General features: G+C 36.6%; 1 protein-coding gene across 4 annotated transcripts in view; it reads left to right on the top strand.

The window, feature by feature from the left end:
• The window catches only part of LOC139973051 (neurocalcin homolog), a 41,626-nt gene extending 22,335 nt beyond the window's left edge, over positions 1-19,291 (top strand). For all 4 annotated transcript variants that reach the window (XM_071979413.1, XM_071979412.1, XM_071979414.1 and 1 more), the window contains 3 exons: positions 65-233; positions 13,061-13,329; positions 16,597-19,291. In XM_071979413.1, the coding sequence (XP_071835514.1) occupies positions 125-233; positions 13,061-13,329; positions 16,597-16,806 (588 nt within the window). In that variant the 5' untranslated portion in view covers positions 65-124 and the 3' untranslated portion in view covers positions 16,807-19,291. The remainder of the gene's footprint in view (positions 1-64; positions 234-13,060; positions 13,330-16,596) is intronic.
• The last annotated feature ends 78 nt before the right edge of the window (positions 19,292-19,369 follow it).

Here is a 19,369-nt window from a genome sequence, read left to right as displayed (position 1 = left end):
ACTCTGTGAGTTCTTGTAACTGACTGTTTATGTTGTATTTTTTTATTTTACATTTTACTTTCAGCTTTGTATAGTCAATGCCAGTGGTTAATCTTACTAATCATTGCATCAGTTGGAAAAGGAGATGGGGAAGCAAAACAGTAAACTACAACCAAATGTTATATCAGATCTGACTCAAATCACAGAATTCACAGAGAGTGAACTGCAAGAATGGTATAAAGGCTTCCTGAAAGGTAAGTAACAAACAGTACTTAACATATGTATAAATCCCACACTTTGGTTTATTTGTTCATTCTTTATATAGTTTCATTAAAAATGATATATGTTTCATTATTTACTGTACCATGTGTGTGACGCCCTAACTTGTGGACGTTATATCCCAAGAAAACTAATTGATGAACTGGCGTGCACAATGATGCCCCAGAAGTATTGGTGAGTCTCCCCTCTGAGTGTAGGTTACCTCTGGTTTAAGATAGAGAATCTCGTTGGGAGGGGAGGAGGTCTCATAAGATGGAAGGGCATTGACTGGAGGGCCCAGTCTTAGAGGGCACAGTGTTAAAAGGACACCGGCATTGTTACAGAACGCAGGATTCTGCGTCCATCCCGGGACACCATGTTTTGGCTAGGTATGCAAAATCTTCAAATTGCTTTCGTCTGTGAATGCAAACTTGTTTTTGTTGAGAAACAAGCCCTTAGTACACACTCAAAACTAGGTCAATGAAAAACATAACGAAACACATTTTTGTACATCTTTCATTCATTGTTTTCAAAAAACCACAACTTCTTCTCACAAGAACAAAAATTTCTCCCACTCCTACAGATCATTGAATTTGTTTGAAAATAAATCATAACAATCAACCACAAGGGTTAACAACTAGTGTTTACACGGGTCCAAAAATCGGGAACCGGGTACCCGAGAGCCGTTACCCGTCGGGTACCCGGGTACCCGGAAAAAAATTGTTTACCCTCGTGTATCACGATTTTCAAGAAATTACATATTAGATGCTATAATAAATGAATTATATTCTCTACTGACAATGTTTTCATGTTCAAAAACGTAGGTGTAAGGTAAGGTATAAAACCTTCCTCAATAATTTCTATTTGCTTTTTTTCTGTCATAAACTTGTTAATTACTTAATATAATTAACATTACTACTAACTCGTAGTTATGTTGTTAACATCGCACTGCCGCCACTGCTTATGCTAGCTCTCCACGTCTATTGGATCATACCATAAAATATCCCTTTACTTTAGCTCAGTTGTTACTACTACTATCTGTTATGCAAGCCTAGGGTTCGCATTAGCCGCGAGATTACGCGATTCGCGCAATTTGATCGCATTTGGACTACACGATTAGTAAAAAGCCACTTGCTATTATTATTTTTTAGTTATCCCGTTTATAATCCATAAACATGTCGTAAAATTCCTTGTCAGCCTTTCCTTTTATGAAATAAACGAATGAATAAATAATAATTTCTTCCACATGATAGCCTAACACCACACTAAGTCAATGCATGAGAAATCTAGCAAAGCCTAACCATCTGTTTATTCGCTGAAATTGTGACGCAGTTATAAGATAGCCATGGAACACATTCATTATTGCTGTTACGTTCGACCACATGGTTGCCTAACACCACAATAAGTCAATCGGGTAATCTAGCATAGCCATTTGTTTATTAGCTGAAATTGTGACGCAGTTAGAAGATATCCATGGAATACTTTCGTTATTGCTGTTATCTTCAACCACATGGTAGCCTAACACCACACTAAAGTCAATGGGAAATCTGCCTAACCGTAGATTTCCAATTTTTTTTTAAATCACACTTTGCGTAGGATTCGGGTAATAAATTAGGAACCGGGTAGAATCGCGTCGGGCGGGTACCTTTGTTATTGCTGTTATCTTCGACCACATATTTTAGCCTAACACCACACTAAGTCAATGGGAAATCTGCCTAACCGTAGATTTGCACAAAAAAAAATTTTAAATCACACTTTTCGTAGGATTCGGGTAATAAATTAGGAACCGGGTAGTATTGCGTCGGGCGGGTACCCGGGTACCCGGATAACCCGTGCAAACACTATTAACAACACTCCATTATGGAGATTTTCATGCTAAAATTAGACAATGATGCTTTTCCAAAATTCCCTTGATTTGATTGGCTAATAGTCCCTTTCCATTGTCTGTAGTGCTCAATGAATGTGAAGTATGTAACAACAATTACTTGCAACATTACTTTCCCCTGTGTAGAGATAACAAACTTTGTGGTATCTACAGTATAGGCTATCATATGTGTGCACTCCAATATCATAATGTTAGGCCTTTCATGTCAAATACAGTACTACTACAGTATATTTGACAACAAGCTTTCATGGTGGGAAGATGCACTTGAATTGTTTTTGAGACTATCAGGTAATATTTGAATCATTGTTTTGATCAGAAAATGTTATGAGTTGAGACAATCTATGAATTTTGTGGGAAGGTAACGTACCTCTGTCCCTGCAAAGGATATTTCATCTCACAGTATGTTTCTTCTCTCTGCATTGAGAGTTGCTAATGTAAAATGTGCATTCATACCGCAGTTAATTTTTTTCGTGGTCCAATTGACCAAGTGCTTCAGTAAATTAAATATCGGTCAAAAGTTTAGAAGTATAGAACATTGAAGTTTAATCGACATTGCAAAAAAAGCGATTCACAAAGGCCTACTGTAATTTTCGTATGGTAAATGTTGGATCATGTGTAGTTGAAAATGAAGTTCGAACGGGCTTATGTACTGTACATGAAGTTGTACAATGAATTGTGTGGAATTTAGCGAGAGATATGCCCACTGTACTGTAGGTACGGGCCGGGATGTTTAAAGAGTTGGTTGTTGGAATCGCTAGTCAAAGCATGGAGCTACTTCAGAGTTGTCGACTAGGGAAGTGCAATGGCGGATGAAATAGAGGCTGGGCGGTGAAAATTGATTGAAAGGGCAGGGCGGGCAAAAGAGGGGCGAGGTGGGCCGCCTCGTGTAAACTTCGAAGCTAGGGCACTGGGCCATCTTCCTATATTGTGTAGAATATCACACAGTATAGGCAGAGAATATTACAGCTACTGTACACTAGTACAGTAAGTCATACAATAAACACAATTGGTGTTCTATCGGGATGCAAACTTTTTTGGGGGCTTGCTTTCTTTCTCTAGTAACATTAATTGTTACCAGTTCATTATAGGCACATTAGAACGAGAGTTCTAAGGTTGTGGGGGAGACATGTAAGCTTTTCACTGGTAAATATCCAAACCCGGTAAGTTTTGGAATGACTATGTGAAGTACATATTACATGTACAGTATTAGAGCATTGTAACATGGAAGACTGTTGAAATGTTGGCTTGGATTATTGACTACAGACTGATAGACTTAATACATTCATTGAAGAGTGGGAAACAAGGATGTTGCAATTAACTGTGTGTAAACTATACAAGTCCTTATAATATCACCTTTAAGCTAATCAACGGACATGAATCATATTCCTTGGAACAGCTATTTTAAGCGAGATAAAATGAAGACAAGGTTGTGATCTGTTTCTTCTGCCTGGTTAGTTAATATATTTAATGAATACAGTACATTGATAATGATAAAGTTCTGCTTGAATGCTGACATGACAAGCTCCTCTAAGCATGACGCAGAATAGATATGACATGGATGATATATTGGCACCATATGCTATACACAGTGTGTGAAGATATCATCGGCACTGTCATATAGAGACAGTTGATCACGATTACAATTCAAATACGACGCTCTGTAATTGGAAATGCACTAACAATATCATTCTCTGCTAAACAGGGCTATAGTTTAATTTGACGGACCAATTTAGTTAAGTCCTTGGAACAATGATAATCAGTTTGAATGCACCTACTTTAATTATCTTCTCTATTTAATTTCAAATGCTGTGTATGCGAAGACTACATAAATTATTGTAAGTAGTGTGTGTGTGACATATAATCAGATTGTGGCACTATCAGAGGTCGATTAGTAAATTATGTACTGATATATCAAGCTCACAGACATCATCTGAGATAAGATGTGACGTAAACATCCAAGTAGCTTTGAGTGTTAAAATTCAATTTGTGGTAACAATTTCTTACCTAACATCAAAAGGTAATGTTGTTACTCTTGTTTCTATGGCTCCTTACAACAACCTCAAAGCCTTTCACACATGCACATCCATGCACATGCACACCCCCCCCCCCCTAAATTCAAAGTGAAACATGTAAACAAGAAAGAATACAAAGTAGATACTATTAGGGACCACAAAAAGTATGTTTTTAAGACTCCTTAAAGTCCCATGATTATGATCAAGAGTAAGCATTTTGGGCATGCACTAGAACAAATATTAATTTTTTACAATATTATTATTAATATCTTGGGATATTTAAAACTTCCAGGACATTTTGCCAAATCGGGAACAAGTTCTTTGACTGACCCCTCCCTCATGCAAATACAGGGGACATTGTTCCATTTTGATCGACCAAAGTGCAATTTATTGTATCACTGACACAGCAAACAAAAAAATTCCAAACCCCTGGTTCATACTGTAGTGTGACCATGGGCGGTTTTTTCTTCTGTTGACTATTGAATGTGTTGGTCTGCGTAGCTACTTTTTGCTTGGTTTCATCCTTTTTGGCTTAGCCTGAAAATGAATACTAGTACTAGTGGCTGGCTCTTCACTAATAATCTGTTTAGGTTGTGGGGTCTCCCTGTCACAGCCCCCAACATGATCCTGGCTATGGATCACCTCCATTAGAGTTGCAATCTCCAGTAGACCATTTTTTTCCCTAAAAAAACCAAAACAATCGATCTTCAAATAATGTAGGCTCCCACTCTGCCTATGCTACTGAGTATTTGGCTGTACAATTGTTCAATTGAGTACAGTGTAAAACAATCAGAAGAATGAAATTAAGCCTGCCTGTTTGGTTTTATTTTGGTCATTCATTCAAAGGCGTAACTATTTAAAATTTTGGAAACTTAGTATTTATGTTACTTCTTCATCTAAAACTTGTACCAGTCGGAAACAGAATTTTTTGGCTCAATGCTGGTCAGCTTTTCAGAACACCAGTCGGGCAGACCAGCGCCGACCGGCACTGGCAGATCACTGGTCATTAACCGTTATTTTATGGAACCTGACCATTTTCAGATTTCAATCATATCCCACTTTTAGTAAGCCCATTGAAATGAATAATCCACAATATTCAGTGTGAATTTCTTGCAGTGAACATTAAATACACAGTATAAACCTCAAATACATCAGAAATAATGAAGAGAGTCCTATTACTCATAATTTTATGATCACACATGGAGCTCTACATCTGAAAGTGTTTAAACCCTAGAACTGAGCAGAGTAAAAACTGCATACCTGTATTTATTGTGGTGCTGTTGACTTCTTTATGAAAACAATAATAATCCTCCTACATTTAAATTCTTTGAAGAAATATCTTTCTTACGTGTCTTTCTCATTTATCACAGCTAGGTCTGTGCTTCGTTGTTAATTGATTCATTGCCAGAGGCAAAAGGAATCTGCGATGGTGATGGCATGTGTGTTTATGTGTGACACTTTGGCTTGTAAACACTATAGCTAAAAAACATAAGTGGTGGGTGAACTTCATATGTGGTACGAGGTCAACAGAGGTAAGCAATTTAACTCACAAACTAGAAGTTGGATGAACTTCATATGTAGTGCATGGGTGCACCTTATTGAGTAGAAGAACCTTATTGTTTTCTGTGGAGGTCAAAGGTCACTTGATTTCAACATGATTTCACTTGATAAACACAGATCACTCAAAGACTATCAGGTCACGGCTGAGCTTCATATTTAGTACAGTATGTGGATGCACCATATTAGGTAGAAGGAACTCATTTGTTTGGAACTGTGGAGGTCGAAATCTGAAAAGTTGGAGGCTCTCTCACTCAAAATGGAAACCTTGAGTTCAAGAACCCTTTTGTTACTGCAGAGGTCAAAGGTCATTTGAGGTGGTCAGTGGTCAAAATGAAAGTTAATGAAAGGAACCTATGCAGTCAGGTTAGCGTGTGAATGTGTGTGTGCGTCTGTGACTCTAGCTTGGGTCGCGATAATTCAACAATAGAGTGCTTGGTATTTGTCATACTTGCTACAGTATGTAGATGTATTATATAGTGAGATGGTGTTCCCTATCGTTTTTGATGCGGACCTCGGTTTACAGTTGGTGGTTAATAGTTGGTACAGTACAGTAGGCTACATTTTTGGGACCATCTGGCACAACATATTGTCAGGCCCATTTGGGATTGAAATTTTGTTTGGACTTTTTTGGACCGAAATCTTTTTGAGGCAACATTTTGCTGGACCCAATTTTGGATAGTGCCATTGTGCTCTCGTGCTAGCATTTACTTTACTATTGAAATGACCGATATGGTACCTGACAATGTGTGAAGTTGATACTATGCATATTCATAAGAAACAGTTTCATTTTACACAACTGAAGTTGTTATGATGATAATATTTGGTGATGACATCAGCGTTCAATTTAGCCGGTATCACATCACAAAATGCAATGCACTTCTCTGCACTTGTGATTCAATTCTCAATCTGTATAGCGTAAAAATGCGATGCAGTCTGTATATTTGCCAATTTAATATTCAGTAATTGCAAATGAGTGAAAAACAAATCACACTTTGCCAGCAATAGGCGATATTGTTTGCAATTATTTTGGGAAGAAAAACAAACCACGAGCTGCAATATTATTCATTCATATTTGCATAAAAATCTGACCTCATTCAGACTAAAATTGCTGGACAACTCGAACCGATCTCTGCACAGCTACAGCTAGCTACATGCATACATGTGCCATCAAAATTTGTCACATTGACTGAAAACAGTGTTGGACAGGTGGAGTTACATGATACTAAACAACGTTCTTTCGCATCTGTGGCGTAATTATACAGCGAGGCACTGCGAGTAATACACTTCACACAGCAGTTACGATATGCTGCTCTAACTAGCATCTCACGATTCCCTCACGTGGCCACAAACTCAGCACTTGTGTAAAGTCCATGTTGGTACTGTACAGTAGTAGTGTTTGTATGATTAAATGATGCAAACATATTACATAGAGATCTCGATGACAAGAATAACCCACCCCCCCCCTTTTATGCCTACTATAGTACTCACACATAACCTTAAGAACCCTGTTGTAAGTTACCATTAATAATTACCCAATTCAATTTTATTCAAAGTTGAAATATAAGTTTGAACAAATATCATGTGATAGTCTCAGAAACAATTCAACGGTAACCTTGAACCATTTTAGCGCTGGTTTAGCGCTGGTTTAGCTCTGGTTTGCAGGTTTCTGTTTTCCTGCCATTACATTATGATGCTAATTTAGTTCTGTTCTCAAGCAATACTCTGTCGTTAATGGCCTGTACTATAGATTTGTATGTACAGGTACATTGTTATATGCTCTATCTTTTAATGGTTAACTTTCTGGCGTAGTCATCTTTTCAATTTCTCTGCTGATAGAAATGGTTGCTAGGTACCTTATATGACATTGTTTATCTTGGATGTTTCACTAGATTTGTTTAACCCTTATATGCTCAGACCAAGCAGACAATTGGTTATCAAGTTTTAATGATTTTCTCTGCAGCTGTACAGAGTACTGCGCTACAGTACTTGACATTAGCCAGTGGTGCTGTAATTGCATGGTTTGTTATTTCTTGGTGATTTGTACAATATTTTATCTAACAAGTTGTAGTTGTATACCTGACTTCTTTCTTGAGACTTATTTATATATGCAAAAGCGAACAATTGTATCTGATAATGCTTATGAAAAATCCAGTTTTCTAATGATAATAATAAGTATATAGCAAATAGGGTAGCTCTACTTTGTGTATACTGAATGAGTGTCTCTTAATACAGGACTATGTACAGTATGCAATAGAAACTGTGCTGTCTTCCTATATACGTAGGCAGTCCCCCAGAGAGGAGCTGTATCCTTTCAAGTGTCAATTGCCTTTAATATTTATAATCAAGAGCAGTCCCTCAATTCCTGCAAGACTGACTTCCATGACTGTTTATACAGGAGAACCACAATCTACTTACACTCAAACTTGTCATTTTCTGAGGTTACCCAATCATACTACGCACATACCTACAGTAGATAGCAGCTCTCAACTGGCATATCCTACCTACTGTACCATATGAAAGCTGATAAGTTCGGCTATCTGAAAGTTGCTAATTTGACATTTCGATGCAATGGCCATTTAGATTTTGAGCTTGAAAGAGGTGACAGTTTATCATAGTAATTCTTTAGCCTTGCATCGGCTCTCATAATATACTGTACATTGGTCTTTTCAGTGGTTTTCCCTCATGGTCTACCATTTTGACTGATGCCCATTACTCTAGTTGAGTTAGAAGCCTTATAATGGTACATTGAGAGGAGTCTATGCTAAGCCTAGTGCTGTAAATTAACATTTACTGTGTTGATAATAGTAACCATTCAAGACTTGTAGCTCATGTTTCTGTTCAATGGATAAGCTTCGTTTCACTTTGCTACAATATCTTAGAGAACAGAGTAAAGTCATGATTAGTCAAAGTCAAACTCACTAAATGGGCATTTACAGTTTAAGGAATAATTGTTTTTTCTCTCAGAACACTAAACAATGGAAGTGAATGATGTGTAGAGCTATAAGTTTATTATGGTAATCCTAGCTTAAAGCATTGTATTTGCATTGGACTGATATTTCCTGTATGTATGTAGGGTCTATCTAGCTGTATTCACCTCATATTTACAAACAAATTGAAAACTGAGAAGGCGAAGCCCAGAGACAAGCACATGTACACAGAATTGCATCTCATATTTGTCTGCTAGTAAATTATGTATGTCTGTATGCAATACAGTTACAACACAAATCATACAGTTAGTCATGTTTAAAGCTTGTAGCAGTTTTTTTATGACATCCAGTGCATATGCAGCACATTAATATGTAGGAGTGACAACTGCATGATTAACAGGGCCTTTGGGTAGATGATTGATAGGTTACTATATTGGAAAAATTTCCAACAGTTAAGTCATAATTTAGTATACAGTAAAATCCTATCATCCTTCTGGCATAATTTCCTTGATTTTTTCCATGTTGCTACAGTATGATTTCAAAATGATAGCATTGAAAACATTAGTTTGAGGTTTCCACGGTTACTTCTTTTTTTTGTGCTCTATCATTATTGCTCACTTCAATACAAATTACATTACATACAGATGCTGGAAATGCTTGGTTTGAAGATTATATTACACAGATCAAGTTACAAAATATTATTAATGTATAAAGAAATACATGGCATGCGTGGAGGAAAGAAGACATATTGTAAAATGTAAACTTACTGAAGAATACATTGTACAATTATAATATTGATGGCATCATCAAACCAAAGTATCAAGTTTTGGGAAGAAAATATTGATTTAATAAATAATTAAATATTAATATTATCATGAAATGAATGTTACACACATTGTTTATGAGGGATTTTGACTTCAAAGCAATATCATCAGGTAAGTATGACCAATGATATAGCATTCATGGTTTCATTATACAATGTAGACTACAGTAAGTTGAAAAATTAAGCTTGAAAGGGCAGAGAAAGGAACAACTTATATGCAAACATGTTATTTAATATTGTTTGTTTTATTTCCAGCAGTAAACATCTCCTTTCTTGCCTTTATCCAATCCCCTTTCAACTTTCCCATCCTCTCTTCCCTTTCCCCTGCTTCCAGTGTCTTTTCCCCTCTGCTTTCCAACCCCTGCCCTTAGATGCTCTTCCATAAGTTCCCTTCCTCCCTAACAGAGTACTTCCCTTCCAGTATGATTCACCCGTGGTATTCCATTTCATAATGATTACAGCAACTACTGGTAACTTACCCAAGATAGTAAGCAGCCCAAAGCAGTTCCATGATTAGAGGCCATGTGCCTGCATAGTATTGAGTAGCATGATATTCTGGTATCTGAACATATAAACTAATGATTTATTATTTGCTATGCTTTCCTTACCTGTCCCCACTCTACTATTATACTTTTCCCATGCACCTAGTCACCTATACACTGAGCTAAGATTTTGATTATAACATTTTTGAGATTTACTTTCTGTCTCATAAAAGGCTTGATCTGCATGTACCCTAGTAACTATTTGAACATTTACTGTCAGAGTGCGTACAGCGGTCACCCCTATCAAACCATACGCACTTGTTTATGTGCAAGTATTCTGTCGCTAAGGAACAGTGAATCCTGTCGTCTGCCTCTTGTGTCTATGAACTAGACGTTGAAGAGGGAATGGAGATACAAGAAAAATAAAAGATGTTGTGATTCTATTAATCTACTTCCATCAAGTGAAATGAAATCTTAACGTTACACACGTTACTGTATATCGTAAAACCTCAAGCCAAGGGAGTGACAGCCTTCTCTGAAATATTTATGAGTTTTTTTGTTGAAGGTTTGTACAGCTGAATGATTGTCAATTTCAGACCCTAAATAAGTATCCCATAATTTAAAAAAAATCAAGTTCAAACAATTTTGTAACAGGAAGGATAAGAGAAGAGAATGGTGCATTTTGATTTTTCTTCTTGTAGTGTACCATATTGAAGTCAGAACGTGTCTTCGTGTGTTTTGCACATGGTAAAACTGTGTGAATATAGTGAACACAGTAAAGTCCGTTGAGATTGTTTGTTGAAGAAATACTTCATCACAATTTGAACTTGCTCAAGTTGAAGTTACATCTGCAGTATTATGCCTGCTTGTTACATTACTACGTAGCTTAAACTGGTGTTGGAGATGTGAATGCTATCAACTGGGCATGATGAGCTGCTCGCCAAAGCATCAAGTTCAAAGTGTAAATTTCTTTCAGAAAATACGTCAAATAAAAACTTGTTTTCATCGTAGTGTTATTTGCAACTTCCTCTAAAATATATAACATATGGTCGCAAATACAATGAATACTTACTGTCATGCCCAAATACTCAAGCCTTTAGGGGTAGAAGAAAACTTTGTCATATAGACAATCAGTTTGGGTACATAGCATTCATATGTTATAAAAACTTGTTTTTTTGATAAACAGGTTTTTATTACAGCCAAAACCGTGCAGCTTTAGTCCAGATTTCTACTGTATACACCGATGCTCCTCACCTAACATATTATAAACCTATCATATGCCTTTGTAAGGTTTGACCATCTTATCAAATGTTTGTGATAAAAGATTTGAAATATGCCGCATTTTCTTCATCATTCCTCTCTTAGCTGTCTCCAATGCATGTGTGCATCAATTTACAATAGCCTAATAACTGGCTCTTCCTGAAGTCCAGATCTTAATACCCAAACCAGAAACTAACCTGAAAGATAGCATGTTTGTGAATGGTATCAATTTGAAGTATGAAAGGTGATCTTTCAGGGAATGATGTGTGACAAATGTTTGGGTCTGATGGCAGTTTGACGGGAAGGGGAGTTGACAGGAATGGGGAGTTAAACTGGAAAAAGCAGTGAAAAGAAGCTTAACCCGTGCACAAGAACTACTTACTTAGTAAACACAGTTGTTGGTAGCTCTGTACATTGTAATTGAGTCACCTGATTCAAATGCTCTTCCAAAAATGTGATAATCTCTCAGTGTTATGAATGATTCAAAGTGAGACTGACATTGGGTGAACACTCTGTGGGCCCACTCTGCATTGTTCATGCATGCATACTTTGGTTTATGTTCTGGGTCCCTGTAAGCTACATGTACCTTGGTGGTGAAAGGAAATAACACAGTATATACTGTTAAGTGAAGTCCACTGTTTACCAGTTCAATTGAGTTTGTCGACCCCTAATAATGAGTGGTATTGTTTTAAGTTTACTAATTTCAATTTGCAGTTCAGACAACTCAAACATGTAATCTGTGAATTCCAGATTAGGTGTATTTGCCAACTATTATGATACAAACACAATAAATGATCTGGAAAATTATGGGTTGAGTTCAACTACTGTACTCCTTGGAATTTATGAGTGGATGTGTAATACTCCATTGGTGTCAAACATAGTTTTTACCAGACCTTGAAGGCCTTGAAGTACAATACTCACCTAAGTGGAAAACAATAAATAAAGCTCTCGATGTAGAAAATATTGATCCATATTTTGAAGTTGTGAAGCAAGTCTGTAATAGGGAAGTGCCAAAGTATTGAAGCCAGTTGTGAATGTCAAACTAGTGTACTGGTTTCTATAGCATCTATAATAAACACATTCAGTCAGCAATTGGATGGTGGCAAGCATGGCCTTGCTAAGAAGTTCACAAGTAATAAAGCTTGCTTGTTTGCTAACTATTGGTATAGTAGTTTCTATAATATTGATAAAATAGAATATTTTGGTTGGTAGTTGGATGTAAGTGGAACTTTAGATAATCAAAACTGTTCTCTGTTCTATGTCTATGTGGATGTAGGGACAAACACATTTGAATATAAACTGATATATACTTGTAACTGGTACTAGTGATGAGGAGGTAAAAACTATACAGTATATATAAATCACAAATATAGTGCAAGTATCAATACTACTACAGCAGGGTTTTGACATCGCTATTGTGAAATTAGATTGTTTGACTAAAGACTTACAGTAGTGATGTTATCCTTTTTGATACTGTATGTGCCTGTGTTTGTGAATAGCACACAAGGAAATTTACTTCGTTCCCCACTTACCTGTCTCCCCACAAATTTTTCCCAATACGAAAAACATGTGAGACACTTTGGATGGTAGAATATGAAGGAGTTCACTGGGGGTCAGTGAGGGTGCACAGTGTTAAAAGATTACCAGGGCATACTAGACACGGTAGAATGCGGTGCTTAAGTTGTGGGGAGACAGGTAAGTGGGTCACTTGTAAATATATAAACCAGTAAGTTTTATAATTAACTGGAAGAGAAAGTTATTGCCACTCAGAAATATTACACACAAAAAGTGGAAAAGATTTTAACAGCATTGTTCCACAGTATCGTAACCACTAACCATATTTGTTTTCTGGTTCTTTTCTTTCTTGTCAACAGACTGTCCCCATGGTCATCTCACAGTGGATGAATTTAAAAAGATTTATGGCAATTTCTTCCCATATGGTGATGCCTCCAGATTTGCAGAACATGTATTTCGCACCTTTGATGCAAACGGGGACGGTTCGATCGACTTTAGAGAATTCATCTGTGCACTTAGTGTAACATCCAGAGGAAGGATTGACCAAAAACTGAAATGGGCCTTCAATATGTATGACCTGGATGGAGATGGTTTCATATCCAGGGATGAAATGCTAGAAATTGTCCGGGTTAGTGTAATGCAGTCACTTTTTTATGCCTTGTCGAAGTTTTGCAATTTATGATATGGTGATGGCCGGTGTGTATGTATATGCCTTGCTTATCTGCAAGTACAGTAAGGGAAGCCTCGCAAATCTAACCACCATGTCCTGGCTGGCGAAAATCTAGCACCACTTGCTCATTATGCATGTGCATATTGGTCCCATGGCTGAATGCACACCAGCTGATAGCCAGCCTGAGTAATGAGCACAGCGCCATGACAACACAATGCTGCTTATTGTTCACTATTGTTCACAAACAATGAGCAAACTTGGCCAAGTAAGCGGATAAACTTTGGCAGTTTTGACAGTCAGAAGAGCGGTAGTTTAAGTTGCAAATTGCCTTATTCACTAAAATCCGCCACTACCAAATGTCCGAGATTCAATACTATATATAATTCTTGCAAATCTTCCATGTTATCAAACCTCACAAATAAATTTCTTGGTCATTTATCAACGATGGTGACTTTCGGCTACTCGAAAGTTCGATAAAGCATATAAGTATAGCTTTTACCTGGGCCTGTACATAGCCTTGTTCAACGAGTGGTACGCAACTATGATTGAAAAAGTAAATCATCCATTGCATTAAAAATATGCACCCCAAGAACTTTGGAAAACCCATATTGACATGCCAAAAGTCAAGCAAACAATAATTAAGCTACGCCACACGTGTATGCTAACAACAAAGACCATCGACTGTAACGTTGATCTCTGCATAACAGTAGTACATCCCTCGAAACCGCACATGGATAATTTTAGTGCCAGCTAACTGCGACACAATTTCAGCGAAAAAACAAATGCTTGTGCTTGATTTCCCCATTGACATAGTGTGTTGTTAGGCTGCCTCATGGTTAGAAATATAGGACAATATTCGGTAAGAATTTTAGTGCGAGCTAACTGCGACACAATTTCATTGAAAAAAACAGATGGTTAGGCTTGATTGCTCATTGACTTAGTGTGTTGTTAGGCTGCCACATAGAGTTCTATAAGTGACAGTATTCCCTGAGAATTTTACAGGCATGAGACTCTTCCGCGGAAACGTGGATTTCCGATTTTTTTTTTTTTCATTTTCGCGTTTTTTCCCGTAATTCGCGTTTTTTATTTTTTATTATTTTTTTGATTTAATTTTTTTTTTTTTTGATTTATTTATTTTTTTTTTTTGCCAAACATGCTGGACTGTGAAGGGAAGGAACACCGAATTTGACCAGTGGTGGAATCAAGTAGCACAAAGCAAGCAAAAAAACCTATTTTTGGTTAAAAAAAGCTAATGGATAAATTATACAAGCAGAAATTCCACACTTTTTTGGCGAGTTACGTGATGTGATAGATTCCATCTAGAGTCCACCATTTTTCATCTAAGCCCTCCTTAACTGACAATAAAATTCTAAAGGGGAAGGGGACACCCCTCCCCTTAAACCCCTCCCCCAGGACGACGATCGATAAATTTCAGATTTTTTTTCCCCGGCTCAGTCTCATTCCTGATTTTAGTGCAAGCATATTTGCGATACAAGTTGAACGTACAAACACAGGTTAGCCTAGACTGCTCCCATTATCTTTTTGTGTTGTTACGCGACCATGCGATCGGAAGAAGTGCCACATTTATTTCTCCTTAAGGCTGGGCTTTCGGCGAGCATAGTGTAGGCGTCAATGTCATTTTTTTCTCGCCTATGTACTGTAGGTTACTAGCTGGTTAAAAAAAAATACAGATCTGCCGGAGTGCGTTAATTGCTCTACTGTCTACTGAATTTTTCACACGTAGGATTATACTAGAGCGTTCTGTATGTTAGACTCTGGTTCACGCTAATGTGCATGCATACAAGAAATTAGATTGTGATTTGGTTTTAGTGTTTTTAGAGTTTTTATCTTAAAAATTCAGGAAACTTTTCCTTGCAAACGAAAGTTATTGTACCCTCTTGGACGACTGGGCAAACAAGAAACTTAACTTTCTAGATTCCAGCAATATTAATTCACATTTCCTTACTTATTTTCACAGAATTTTTGCCTTTGCAGAAGGATAAAATATGGTGTATAAACACACTATCTTTTAAATGTTTGGATACCTTTTGACTCTTAATTAAGTGTGCTCTTTTGTTCAACTCGCTATTGTGTTCAAATCCGCTTAGTAAAAGCTTGACTGTGGCTGTGAATATAACTGTATAGCGTGGAGGGTAGTTTGGAGACAGTGTGCACTCAAGTATGACTCATTGTCTGCTTGTCGCTGTAACTCATTATAGCCGCAGAGAAATCCACAGGTCCGGACTCGGCGCTTAGAATTGCAAGGCTTCCCTAAATAAGGATCAACATTTTTGTACAATGTAATTTACTGAACATTAAATGTTCTCATGTTAATTGTGGTGAGCAGTCACTACCCCCATTGGTTAACAGATATTTTAAGTGATATTTTAGAGAAAAGGCAAGTTTTTACTGTCCTGGCATTGGACTTTACCTCACATGATTGAGGTGACCTGTCATTTTGATGGTACCCTTTCAAAATAGTCAATCCGTATATTACATTGAAGAAGGTGGTTAGAGACTTCTTGAATTCAAATATTTGCAAATCTGAGAGAATTTTTTCCCCCTCTGTTAGGGCATTTTTACATGGAGGAGACATGTTTCATAGAATTGTTCCTTTGGAGTAACCGCCACAATTTGTTTGGACTATGATATCCAATTTATAGAATTTTAAGTTGTGTTCTTTAAGAGCTTTCCTCTTTGACAGGGTATTGGCAATCTTAAATAGTGTGAATTTAATATTACCCTTTTGCAGGTGATTTCCTTTGGTGTCAGTGATTGAAATTTGTGTATTAAATGTTGCTTTTATAACTGTCCCTAAAGCTTTAATATTCAAGCTTGATGGTTTGAATGTAACATCTAGACATATTCTATCCTAATCATTTCAGTTAATATTTATTCTTTCCGTATTGTATTTAATTTCAATCACTGTTGTAATCAAGTACATTTTATGTATGTTTGATAAAAACAGGTTTGTTTGCTTTCATAGATATGTAAATATTTTGACATTGGGTAGTCATACAGAGAAGCAGGCACAATTTAATTTAATAATGTATTGCTTCTGTGCCACTGATAAAATTAATAAATTTGAGCTACAGTCTTACAAATTTACTGTACTAGCCTAGCAGTAGACGACCAGCAGTTAATGTGCTGGTGGTATTAGCCATATGTAGATGTATTGATTTGTTGTGCATTGACCAAAAGTGTCTGTTTTTTCTTCCTTCATAGGCTATATACAAAATGGTGGGATCAGTTATGAAGATGCCTGATGATGAATCGACCCCTGAGAAGAGAACAGACAAGATATTTAGACAGATGGATAAAAATGTGGATGGCAAATTATCCTTGGCGGAGTTTATCGAAGGGGCGAAAACAGACCCTTCCATAGTACGATTACTTCAGTGTGACCCCAGTGGTGGAGCTTCATTCATGAAATAGATCTACAACTAACACAAATATATACATATATATTGGACTAGCAGGGGCGGCCAATATTAAGGTGGTTTTGTAAGTATAACATTTGTAGACCACTCTCTTGAGATTGGTGCTACAGATACCGTACAGTGGAACATTCCCAAGGAAGAAGTACAGGCTAGTTTCATAAGTTGTAAGTAGGCCTGTGTCTCTCTCTGGCTTTTCTGTTCATAATAGTCAACCTGAAATAAAATCAGTTGTTAAGGGTGGAAACTGCTAGCTGTTGTGCAACTAACACTTCATATCGGCAAGGTTCAAGGTACAGTAAGGTTTAGGTTTTACACACACTAAGCAAATATGAAATATTGAAGATGTTAACCAGGCTGTTGCCATAGCTACATAGACTCGAGGTCATGCTACATTTGTAAGGTATGTTGACCAAGTATCTTAAAAGGATGCTTATGAAGCTACATTGAAGTGATAATATTCTCTGTATAAGTGTATTCTATTTTCATTTCTGATATTCTACCCAATATCACAATATCTGATGCTACCCAATATCACAATATCTGTACACAGCATGTGTTCTGCCTAACGTTTAGTGTTGGTTTTCCTTTAGCTGAACATTAAAAGGCAACAATATCCCTCTTGTCTGTTGTAAAGTGGAGATGGGAGCTACTACTGTGTGTGTAGGACATTGGCATAGTGTTGATAATGAGTTGATAACCAGTTATCCGATGCCAGGCTGAACACCTTATGACAAGGAACTTACCTAAAACATCTTATTCACATATTCAAAACTTTCAATTGGGTTTCTAAATTTGTAACATTTCATTACATCATCGTTGTATTTTCAAAAGTAATCAAGAAAACAAAATCAATACCATTCTGCCTTCGCAGACCTATCAAGGCTACATGCATTATCGTGTATGGAAAGAAGGCCTTCACTAGAATATGCACATGTATACAACAGATATACTGATGCTTTATTGGAAGGTTCTCATTTTATAATCAATACTGTAAACATAACTTAAGTAAAAGGGAAGAGACAAAACATTTGGCAAGTTTCTAAGATTTACCCCACCCCCCCCTTTTTTTTAAGTAAAAAAGACTGCCAAACTTGCCTGTTCATCCAGTAGGGTTCCATTATGTACAATGTTGTTGTATCCAAGTGTGACATTATGTTAATCAAAGTTAAAAAATAACAAGCAATGATTGGTTGGTTAGTTGAATATTTTATATGAAATTATGCAAAGTGAAGCTAAAGTTAGAAACAGTTTAATTGATACATTAATTTTCATAATAATTGTCCAGTGGTATCAACCATTTTGGGTGAAACTTGATATATATGACCATGGTGTTGAGCCATATAGGATATGCGGGATATGTGTGTCTCATAAGAAGGACTCCATCCCTGCTTTCTTATTGTCGTAATTGAACTTAAACTTTAGCAGTTTGATTTATGTTGCAAAGGTACATCTCAAGGTGTTTGATACTAGCCTTGAAAATCTATTTTGCAACTATTCAGATATATGTACATTTGAATAGTATTGTTCACTTAGGTAAGTCAGTTGATGATTTGAGCATGTCAAGACTGAATTAAGAGTGGATGTTCCCAATATTACTAGGTAATTTGACCAGTGTTTAAGCTATTTCAAGGTTAGTGAAGTCCCCTTGCTCCAAACAATGAATTGCTCAGTAATGAATAGTCCCTAACAGCGGAATAGTGTGTATAACCTGTTTATATCCTATCAAGTTTGCAAAAAATATACTTATGAGGATACTTTGATGCAGAACACAAGGTACCGTAGTAAAAAAGAAATAGCCTATCCAACATCATAAAAATAATATCTATTTATTATTCTTTTGCCAATATTTTCTTATGTCCCTGTTTCACATTCCCCCCTCCCTGCTACTTGGTAAATGAAACATTGTGAAATACTGAAAGTTGAAAGCAGTTATCCACTCCACAACTTGACTACCCATTACATACATTTATGTTCTAAATACTAGCAGAGTATAACATCTTTGTAAACCTGAAACAACAATCATATTACTTGCCTTGGAAAATTTAATACTTTGATTTTTCGATTTTGGAAAATTCTTGCTTGGCATACAATTGTATTTCTACATTAAATAACAATTGTTCAGACACATTTTTGTGGATAATTCCTTACTGTGAGTTGCTTACCCTGCCATGTTTTATTTTCCTTTATTTAGATCATGTTGGAATGAGTAGTGGTTATTACTGATGATTTGAAGTTTTAACACTCCCATTTGAAATGGTGCTTGAAGGTTGATTCATTTGAATTATTCAGATACTAAGGTGTAAAGGTGATGCACAACCAGCTATTACTATTTTACACAGCAAATTGCTTGCGTATTTAACTTTTATAGTTTTGTAGCGGTTGCTCAGTAATCATATTTCTTTAAGGAGGGCAGAAAATGTTTTATTTTTTATCAGTGAATTTTATCGTTTTGTTTGCCATTTTCTTAGTTTTTCTTAGTTTTTATGAATTAACAATAGCATCATGAAAGCTATTTCGTCAAGAGATGTGATAATATATTAACAGATGTTTGTAGGATT

Source organism: Apostichopus japonicus, chromosome 9 (genome assembly GCF_037975245.1).
Source record: "Apostichopus japonicus isolate 1M-3 chromosome 9, ASM3797524v1, whole genome shotgun sequence".
NCBI lineage: Eukaryota > Metazoa > Echinodermata > Holothuroidea > Aspidochirotida > Stichopodidae > Apostichopus > Apostichopus japonicus.
This window is presented reverse-complemented; position numbering and strand designations above follow the sequence as displayed.